Source organism: Mus caroli, chromosome 15 (genome assembly GCF_900094665.2).
Source record: "Mus caroli chromosome 15, CAROLI_EIJ_v1.1, whole genome shotgun sequence".
NCBI lineage: Eukaryota > Metazoa > Chordata > Mammalia > Rodentia > Muridae > Mus > Mus caroli.
The window spans coordinates 61,946,986-61,957,600 of record NC_034584.1 but is presented as its reverse complement, the minus strand read 5'-3'; the positions used below and the strand labels follow the sequence as shown (position 1 = coordinate 61,957,600).

The window sequence follows — 10,615 nt, the reverse complement described above, 5'->3', positions numbered from 1 at the left end:
TGAACAGCAGCATGGAAGTGTAAGCCGAATAAACCCTTTCCTCCCCAACTTGCTTCTTGGTCATGATGTTTGTGCAGGAATAGAAACCCTGACTAAGAGAATGGGTATCCTGTACTTTATGGCTAATATCCATTTATAAATGAGTAAATACCATGTGTGTCTTTCTGGATATGGGTTACCTCTCTCAGGATAATATTTTCTAGTTCCATCCATTTGCCTGCAAAATTTCATGATGTCTTTGTTTTTAATAGCTGAAGAGTATTCCATTGTGAAAATGTACCACATTTTCTTCAGTTGAGGGACATCTAGGTTGTTTCCAGTTTCTGGCTATTATGAATAAAGCTGAATAAATCCATGATAGTTTTATTATGAATAAAACTATGAACATAGTTGAGCAAGTGTCCTTGTGGGGTAGTGAAGCATTTTTTGGGTACATGCCCAGGAGTGTTACAGCTGGATCTTGAGGTAGAACTATTCCCAGTTTTCTGAGAAACTGCCAAATTGATTTTCAGGGTGTATGTACTAGTTTGCAATCCCCACAGCCATGAAGGAGTGTTCTCCTTTCTCCATATCCTCACCAGCATGTACTATCCCTTGAGTTTTTGATCTTAGCCATTCTGACTGGTGTGAGGTGGAATCTCAGGGTTGTTTTGATTTGTATTTCCTTAATGACTGAGGGAAACAGATGCAGAGACTCACATCAAACATTAGGCTGAGCTCAGGGAGTCTTATGGATAAAATTGGGAAAGATAGAGGGAGATGGAGGGGTCAAAGACACCATAAGAGGACCTACAGAGCCACCAGCCAAAGAACATTCATGGACTGGACACATATGTAGCGTATGTGCAGCTTGGTTTTCATGTGGGTCCCCTACCAGTTGGAGTAGGGGCTGTCCCTGACTCAGACGCTTGCCTACCTTTGGATCCCTTTCCTGTAGCTGGGCTGCCTTGTCTGACCTCAGTGGAAGAGGATGCGTTTAATGTGCCAGGGTAGATTTGTACCTAGGGAGGGAGCAATTGGGGAAGAGAGGTGGGAGGGTGAGACTAGGAGGAGAGGAAATAGGAGGGCTGTGATCAGGATATAAAGTTAATTAAATAAATAAATAAATAAATAAATAAATAAATAAATAAAAGCAGTACATTCCTACCTTTTGTGCCCCATTGGGTGCGGGAGCCAGCCATTCAGTTCAGTTGTTGCGAGGGTCTTAGTTCTCAGGAAGCCTTGGCCGAGCTTCCTTGCACCTGGTCTGAGAGAGTTTGGCTAGAATTCCACGTGACTCGCAGTGTGCCTCCCCTTCATCTGAGAGCAGGATTTGGCTTGAGGTTAACTTCCATGTTAAACCACGGTTATGTTTCCATTGACTCTGCTTTTCTGGAGTTTGGCCTGCTGGGTGGATTTAGGTCACAGGGAGGTCCCTGTTGGTCTCTGCAGCAGAAAGTTTTGAAATACAGAAAAAAGAGTATTTTTGTCATTATGCCCACCTGAGGTATCTGCAAAGGGAACAGTCTGCAAGAAGTGGACGACAATACACCCTCCTTCTCTCTGTCTCTCTCTCTCTCTGTTCTTTGGAGTAATCATTGTTTATGTGACAGAGAAGTAACAATACTCCCTGTTCTTTTTTTCTTACAGAAAACACAGCCATCTTCATGTGTAAATGCTGTAATCTTTTCTCACCAAATCAGTCAGAACTCGTGACCCACGTTTCTGAGAAGCATGGGGAAGAAGGGGTCAATGTGGATGATGTCATCATTCCCCTCCGGCCTCTGAACACTCCAGAAAACCCCAACCCAAGCAAGGGTGGAGATGGTAAGGACCACAGGCATGCTGGGCAGGGACTTATGATATAGGAACACTCTAAGTTACTGTGAGGCCAGTTACCTGGCTCATGGACACAGCAGAAACTTAGAAAATCCACCTCAGAGCCAAATACTTGTCTGAATGTAGATCTTGTGGAAGTTCAGCTCTTTGAATTTCCTACCCAGTAACTTCTGTAGGTGTTCCTCTAGTACCTGGTCAGTGATATGTGTGTGTGTATGTGTGTATGTTTGTATGTGTGTATATATGTATGTATATATAGGCATGTGTGTATGTATATATATATGTATGTGTATTTATATGTGCTTATATATGTGTGTATGTTTGTATATATGTGTTTGTACATATGTATGTGTGTCTATATGTGTGTGTGTGTGTGTGTGTATGTATATATGTATGTATGTACGTACGTATGTATGTTTGAGGCAGGTTCCAGTGGCATAAAGCAGGAGTCTGATCTTAGACAAGTGTGGAGTGGTTCAGCCTTAGCATCTATCAGCTGAGTTATTTAAAGCAAGTGAAATTTATTTTCTAATCCTCACTTTACTTATCTGAGAAATGAAGACAAATATTCAGATTAAGTCAGAGAGTGTGGCTTCCCTACCCCTGGTCCCGCACAGATGAGGATGAAGGTAGGTCTTGTTCGCTATCAATAAATTACTATCTGTAAGTTGGGAAACAGTGTCTCCAAACCCATACTTTAAAGCTAAAGGAAGGTTGAGACTGACTCTTTCAGGTACACAGTCAGTGGGCAAAGGGAGATACATCTGTCTGCAGCTGCTGTACCTCTGTTCCTGAATGATATCAGCTACAGCAGGCACCATGGATTAGAGAAGCCATCTAGGCACAGTAATTAGGTCCCCACAGACGAGAAGGAAAACATGTGCAAAAGGGACAGCTGCAAGAGGGACAGCTGCAAACAAGACTTAGACAAATGCCCCACAAACCCCTTTATGCATGATGAGGGGCAGCAGCCAGTCTGCCGAGCAGAAACCCAGGCTGGGTGGCAAATGTCCCATTGAGGGGTTCATTAGTCACTCTCACCATACAGTTGCTCTTTCCTGGGAACATTCAGAGTGGCATTCAAAACAGTCTGGCCTATTGATCATCTGTCGGACACTGTTAACAAGGAGAGATTCCAGACGGAAAAATGCTTGGTTAATAAGTCCCTCTGGCCGAGGCCTAGGGTGCTGGAGAAATATGTCTGACAGATGATTAAGTTGTTGAGGAGCAAGAAGTATTGCTGTTCATGTTGCATGATGAGAAACTAAGAAACATAAGCCCCTGAAATGGGCATAGGGGGAGGAGGGATTCCCTTGGGTCAGCATCCACATTGCCGAGTGCCTCTGCTGCATCTACCCTCAGAGGCTTTGGGGCAGATCATCCCTTCTCCCACAGAAAAGCAACTCAGTGGAAAGTTCTCCACAGCCACTTCTCAACCTGTAGGGACTGGTACTCAGATCTGAAGAAAAAGAGGAGGAAAGCTTGCACAGACTGGAAGAGAAACTGCTCCTCCCAAGCCATGGAAGTCTCAGTTCCCACCCTTTCCCTGCCTGACCCCAGCGAGGAGCTACTAGGATGCAGACCATTTCCAGAAGTGCTTTCCTGCTTAGAGAGGCATCCCAGCAGGACAGGTTCCAGTTAAGAAACACCTTGATGGTTTGGGTTGAATAGGCATCAACTCAGGAAAGAGGGTTGTTTGTTCATCATATTCACCCAGCAGATAGGAGTCAGTGGATTACCATGGCCAGCATGTGAGAGAAGCTTTTGCAAAGGTTTTAGTTCCTTTTCATCAGTGTTGCTTAAGATCTTCTCACTACAGTGAAATGGAGCACGAATCAAACAGAAAACAATTTTACAGTTTTGTTTCTTTTATAAGCAAGACTGGGAAAAATTATGCGCTTACAGGGAGGTCTGTGTGGGTGTGTTTGTGAGATGTATATTCTGAATTCTGCCCTTTCCCTTCTTACCTAACTATGCCATTATACACACAAGACCTGGTCTCCTTCCTCATAGTATGATCTGTCTTTGGCTGTGGCCCTCCACAACTGGTCTCTGATTCCCCCTTGCTCACCTGAGATCTAGCTGCTACGGAAGCAGCAGTTAGCAGAAGGCAGATGTCAGCCTTCTGCCTGGGATGCTCGCTCCTGAAAGTTAGCTTTGTCCAGTTCACTCCTGCACATTTCTTGACCTTCGTCAGTTTGGGTTGACCCAGGAGGACTTGGCATTAGCCATGTGTGGGGTTAAGGCCCCTTCCTCTGGGCTCTAAAACTCCACTCTGAGTCTCAAAGCAATGTCCCCGGCAGGCCGTGTGTTAACTATGCCCCGGCTGCTCTCTCTCACTTCTCCCAAAGATGCCTTTGGGCCATTCCCCAGCACAGAGTCTGGTACACAGTGAATCCTCTTACCCAAGTGTCATTGAATGTGTTGGCATTTGAAGTTGTCATCTTTTGTTTTCTTGATGTTGGCTTTGCTGCCTCACCTTTCTCTTAGAGGATCTGTTCCATCCCACCTATCAGTACCCAGGAAGCATCATTAGTGACCAACAGAATATAAATTAAAATTATACATAGTTTTAATTTTTTATTATCAAATTAGAGAAAAATTTTAAAGATATACTGGTATTCTTGGTTGTTATAAGTATGGAAAAATAGAAGCTTCTAGATCCTGGTATAATGCTAATGGGCAGTCTGTCTCACAGAGCATTCTGATAGACCTGTTAAAATTCTAAATGAGTACACTCTCTCTTTGCCAGAGCAGAGCCTGCATAAATACACAGTATATAGTGTTCATGGTGCATTGTTTAAAAGTTGGAGAGAAGAGATATGCTGTCAAGAAAAGTTAAGTGAATTATGTATTTTCTATAGAAAAATACCACAGACATAAAAAAAAAAAAACCAGAAAAATGCTGCTTATCCATTAGTGCATGCCTGAAGCTTGCTAAGATGAGCATGTGTGAGGCTTTCTCTGTCTTTGTCGTCACTGTAGTGTTTCCTATGGTTTTGTCTCTTTTATGCATTTTAAGTTTTCTATGACTTATTTTTTAGATGGCTAATTCTATTTTAACGTACCTTTTTTTTTTTTTTTTGAGATAACACTGACATCAAATTTTACCATGTCAACAACCTTGGAGCATATGTGGTCCAAATATGTATGTTATTATAATTACCCAGTTCTAAAACATTCTTATCACTGTAAAGCAAAATCAAACTAACACTTGCACCCCTACGCAGCCAGTTTTCCCTTTCCTTTGATGTCCTGGCACTCACTGACTGATGTGTCCTGGTGAATGTCCACACTCTGTATGTTTCATATGAACAGGAGTCATAAGGCGTGGCCTTCTGTGTCTGGCTCCATACACTTAGTGTCCTGGTTTCAGGATTTATCTATGTGCTAGCATGTGACAGTTCATTCCTTTTCATGAATGAATGACATTTCAGTGCATGGACATACTATACTTTTATCCATTGGTTCATCATTAATGACAATTTAGCTTCTTTGAGCTTTTTGGCTATAGTGAATAATGCTTCTGTGAACATTGATGCACAGATTTCACATGCATATGTGGTTTCATTTATGTAGGTACCTAGGAATGGAATGGCTGCGTTACATAATTCTACGTTTAATGTTTTTGAATGGGTGCGTGTTTGTGTTTGTGTGTGTGTGTGTGTGGTATTTGTCTCTGTATGTCTATCAGGATGTTATGTATTCCTCTGTCACTCTCTGTTATATTGTTCTGGGACAGGTCTCTCATTTAATTGTGAGCTCAGTGTTTTGATTTGACTAGATGGTCAGCAAACTCTCAGGGCCACCTGTCTCCGCCTTCCATGCATATGCAGCATAGTGAGAGGTTAGCAACAATAACATTATACAGAACAATTAAGATGATAGTCTACAATAAAATTGTCACCATGGCTAATCTTGCACTTTGCGGCCATTATTAAGTAGAATAAAGATTGCTTGAGCATAAGTGCTGTGATCCTTGGGTAGTTACTCACATGACCAAGGTCACCATGGAAGGACTAGCAGGCAGGTAGCATAGGCAGTGTACATATGCTGAATGAAGAGAGGATACCTAGAGATTTCATCATGCTCTGGACTCAATTAGCTCTGATATTTGGATTAAAGTTGGTCCTGGATAGTGGTGATCCTGAAAAGAGCAACCTTGTTATTATGCTGAGGAGGGTCAGCAGCACAGGAAGGCGGAGAGTCACCACCTTGCTGGTTTTCCCTGTCACTTCCCTCTATGATGCAATTTACTTTTGACTAAATTCTTCTCTAGTGCATTTTGTCCTTTTGTATTTAATAGATTGCTTGTATAGTTTAATTTTAAAAGGTATTCCTTAAGACTTTAATTAAAACCCCCTTCTTACAATGAGAAAATTTCTTCTAGTCTTTTATTAGGAACTCCACGTTCTTCTGTTTCTCTCTGTGAAAGTCTGAAGCTTGTCGAGGCTTAGCTTCTCTCTAAGGCTGGCACCCAGGTTTAACCTTCACAATTCATTTTAACTTGAGAGATACTTGAAATGGTTTAATTAAAATTTTAACTGAGTAGTAATTGATTTATTGCTTTTCTCTCCCTTTATAACATGAAGGCTCCTAAGCCCTCTGCTTTATTTGATAGCCCTGTAATCTTTCCTGCTCACCAAGGATGTGGTCTGCAAAATGACCTTTCACTCCCTCCCTCTTGCAAATTAAGTCTCTGGCAGTGCTCCAAGCTGTGATCCAGAAGACAAAATAGCCAAGTGGATCAAGCATCAAGCTTGTTCTCCTTGGTGTGTGTGTGTGTGTGTGTGTGTGTGTGTGTGTGAGAGAGAGAGAGAGAGAGAGAGAGAGAGAGAGAGAGAGAGAGAATGAGACTGTGATATGCAGTGTTTGGCTGTGTTGGTCCTATATGCATGGAGAGCTGGGTCATTGTTTATTGAAGAAGTTAAGCATTTCATCTCCTAGCCCTTTGCAGACCCTTCAAGGGGAATGTATTCTTTTCCTTTTCATCTTTCCCTTCCTTTTCACTTCTGTGTTCACCGCCCATTGACCCTGGGTCTGCTTTGTGCTTGGCTGCTATGCTAGATGCTGAGGGGTCCCAAGTGCTCTGCCTGTGAGCTGTTCCTCTCTGGTGGATGACAGGTACGTAAGAGGTACTGTGAATATAGTGGCTGTGTGCTAAGTTTGGTCTGGAGATTATATGCTCTGGCTCCAGGGTAATAGGAGGCTTCCTAGGGAAATTGATGTCAAAAACATTAGACCTGTTATTGAATTAAAAAAGAACTTTAAAAAAAAGGGAAGGAAAGAAGATGATTGGTCCTGAGTTTGGCGCAAGGTAAATGAAAAAGAAAGAAAGAAAGAAAGAAAGAAAGAAAGAAAGAAAGAAAGAAAGAAAGAAAGAAAGAAAGAAACAAAGAAAGAAAGAAAGAAAGACAGACAGACAGACAGGAAGGAAGGAAGGAAGGAAGGAAGGAAAGAAGGAAGAAAGAAAAGGAAAGAAAAAGGAACATGACTGGTCCCAGGTTTCAGCAATAAATGAATGAAAACAATAAATAAACAGGGAAGGACATGACTGCTGCTAGGTGTGGTGGAGGAGGTTTTTTATAGATAAAAGGGATACAGCAGCCAGAGGCAGACTGTCTGGGAGAGTCCAGAGTAGTCATGCCCCCGAGCCTTGTGAGGAGAAGGGAAAGGGAGAGAGGGGAACCAGGTACAAAAGGCAGGAGACCCAAAAGTACAAAGACAGCAGGTAACCAAAATGGTTGGATTGTATAGGGAATAACATTCTAGCCCCTGGCCTGAAAAAGTTTAGGGTAGGGGGTAGGGTATATCAGCCAGGAGGACCCTGCAAAAAACAGCTAGGGTCTAAAGGATGCTGGGGGAATCTGATGGCTAGTGCCTGCTTTGATATGTTAATTAGGCACCTTAGCCATTTGTCCCAGCTTTGAAACCTGTTTAATGTTGTCTCTTCTGGACATTTGTTACAGATAAAGCCATTATCAATGATGTATGAGCATATTGCTCTGACATTGTTATGAAGTTCACTGACTAAGTCATTTCTGTTCAAACCCTACCTCTGCTGTTGCCTAGCCTTGTGACTTTGGGTCATGCTAACTAATCTTTGTAAGTCTCAATGTGTTTTTTTTGTTTGTTTTGTTTTTTAACCTATAAATATATTTATTTTGCTTTATATGTGTGTATGTGTCTGTGTTTATGTGTGTGTATGTGTGTGTGTGCCTGCATGTATATCTGTGCATCACATGTGTGCTGGTACCAACAGAAACCAGAAAAGGACATCACATTCCATAGAACTAGAGTCACAAGTTGTTGTGAGCTACCCGATGTGGGTGCTAGGAAACACACTTGCATTTTCTGTAAGAAGTTGCAAATATTCTTAACGACCGAGCCATCTGTCTACCCTGTCTCTGTTTTCTTGACTGTGTAATTGGGATAGTGCTGCTGAGGTCCCATCCCTGGGGAGTAAATGAAGGAGAGCCTGTGCAGGGCTCTGCACGGTGCCTGTGGTGTATGTACAGCAGCATGAGTCACCATGACTGTCCTTTCCACAGTATGATGAAGCGGCAGGGGGGAAACAGCTTTGGCCTTTGCCTTCTGATGCCTTAGCTGTGAGGTCGAACAGGACACAGTCTCTTCCCACAGAGGAGTATGGCATTGTGCAGAAACCTGAAAGCCTCCTTCTCTCCAGGTTCTGATAAATAATTCATTGTCTCCCCTATTGCTTCCTAGGCTTTGGAAATAAATGTCAGGGAGATTGACTGTCAGGGCTCCCGCAATGCTAGTCTTTCCAGATTTTCCAGTATCTGGAGCTATAGTGACTAGAGACCAAGCTGCCATATAAGAGCACTGGGTGGCCATGATAAAGTCAGTGTGACCTTAATTTCACTTTGCTTTCTTGGGGTGTGAGCTATTTTAAAAGACAAAATCAAGGAAGTACATCCATTGAGTCAGAGTGAACAGGGATGCAGGCACATCTAGGAGCTATGTTATTTAATGATAGACTGGTTGGAAAGGTAGTTGATTGTTTTTTGTTAATTTGAGATAGGGTTTCCTTGTGTAGTCTTGGCTGTCCTAGAACTAGCTCTACAGACCAGCTTGGCCTCAGACACACAGAGATCTACGTGCTGACTGCTGGGGTTAAAGGCAGTGCCAACTCTGCCTGTAGTACTTTCTTAAGTAGGATACTGCCACTCAGAATGCTCTGGCTATAGGGAAATAACATAGAGTTGCCATCCTGACAGCCATTCTTGAGTACACTGCCTACTGTTACAGTGGCCACATCTATAACAGGGCTCTGTACAGCGGAAACTGATCTGCGTGCTTAGAAACTTGAGGTGGAAGGATTGGATCCAGGACTGCTCAACTGAAAGGAATTTTCTCTGTACTATACACTGGGTCCATCCAGATGTTTACAGCTGACTATCATTAGTCAGCTCTGAGGTGCTTCAGCAGTAAGGTCTTTGGTAGAGAATAAAGACACCCGCTTTCCAGCGCTACATGTCCAGCAAATGGTTCTGGAAAAAGTGCCCGAGGATCTCTGGGTCTTTGGTTTGTTTCCTACTGAGTGAATTATGTTTGGTGTACACATCTCACAAAGTTTTTTTGTTTTTGTTTTTTAAACAATAAAATGAGAGACTAGCGGAGAGTCTCATAAACTTGAGTGATGTACAAAAAAAGGCCTATATTATTATTATTTTTTTTATTTTATTGGGCTGTTTTGTTTTGAAAACTTCCCCTTGATTATTTGTTTCTTTGCTAGGACTTTTGGCCTTGGATCTGCAAGGGTGATTTTTTTTTTTTTTTTTTTTTTGATAAAGAACGTTGAAGTCATGGGCTCAGATACACAATGGCTCTGGCCACTTCTTTTGTTGGAGACTTAAAAACACAAGGTACAGCTCATTCTCCAAAAGCCTCTCTGGCTATTGTCACCTGGTGATCCTTTTGCTTCTTGCCTGCTGACACCTCTCCACTTCTGTTTTAAGAACCAGCAAGACCCAGGAATTAAAAGGCAGCTCAAGCTTCAGGGTTTATAGGAGGAGGAGGAGAGGAAAAGGACGTAGGGAACTGTAGTTGAGACCACATTCAATGTACTAGTGGGTGTGACAGTCTAGTGAGTTCATGGCTGGTCCTGCCTCACTAGCTGTGGGCAGCATCCAAGAGAAGGTGTTAAGATTTGGATGGGACCACCTTCTAGGATGTGCATTAGGGTCTGATCTGCAGGGAAAGAAGTGGACTTGGTGCGGGGGCCGGGTGGGAAGACAGGGATATATATGCATGTTCATCAAACTCTGAGCAACTGCACTGGACACTGTAAGGGGAAGCAGAGGACAGAGTGGGCCCCCCACCCCCACCCTGTGAGTGCGTGAATGGATGCAGGCATGTGTGTTTGTGTGTATGTGCATGCACACCTGTGTGTGTGTGTGTTGTGTGCGAAAGGGCCAAGAGAAAGCCCAGCATTGTGTTACCTATTCTAGAGAGACATGACCAATATCTGTGTACCCAGAATAGAATAATGACATACCAGAGACATCGTTTCATCCAGGTCTATGTTGGTGAACCAGTGAGTTTCCTGGGCTTACTTATAGGAGCACAGAGGAGGGGTTACTTACAGGGGCAAGCATGACCTAAAAACAGCTGCTTTACCAACTTGTCACACTTTGCATGGGTGACAGCCTTCCTACAATTGCATAGATTGAGCCTACCCTTCCTTTAGTCTGCTGCCTTCCATGTACCCTAGTACCTCCTGAGATTTGTGTAGGGTGGAGTGGGCCAGAATCTTTTTTTTTTTTTTTTTTTT

At 42.8% G+C, this 10,615-nt stretch overlaps 1 protein-coding gene across 3 annotated transcripts in view; it reads left to right on the top strand.

Annotated features, from left to right (window-relative positions):
* The window catches only part of Zfat (zinc finger and AT-hook domain containing), a 178,226-nt gene that overhangs the window by 33,450 nt on the left and 134,161 nt on the right, over positions 1–10,615 (top strand). For all 3 annotated transcript variants that reach the window (XM_021182879.2, XM_029469960.1, XM_029469961.1), the window contains exon 2: positions 1,630–1,806. In XM_021182879.2, coding sequence (XP_021038538.1) covers positions 1,630–1,806 — 177 coding nt within the window. The remainder of the gene's footprint in view (positions 1–1,629; positions 1,807–10,615) is intronic.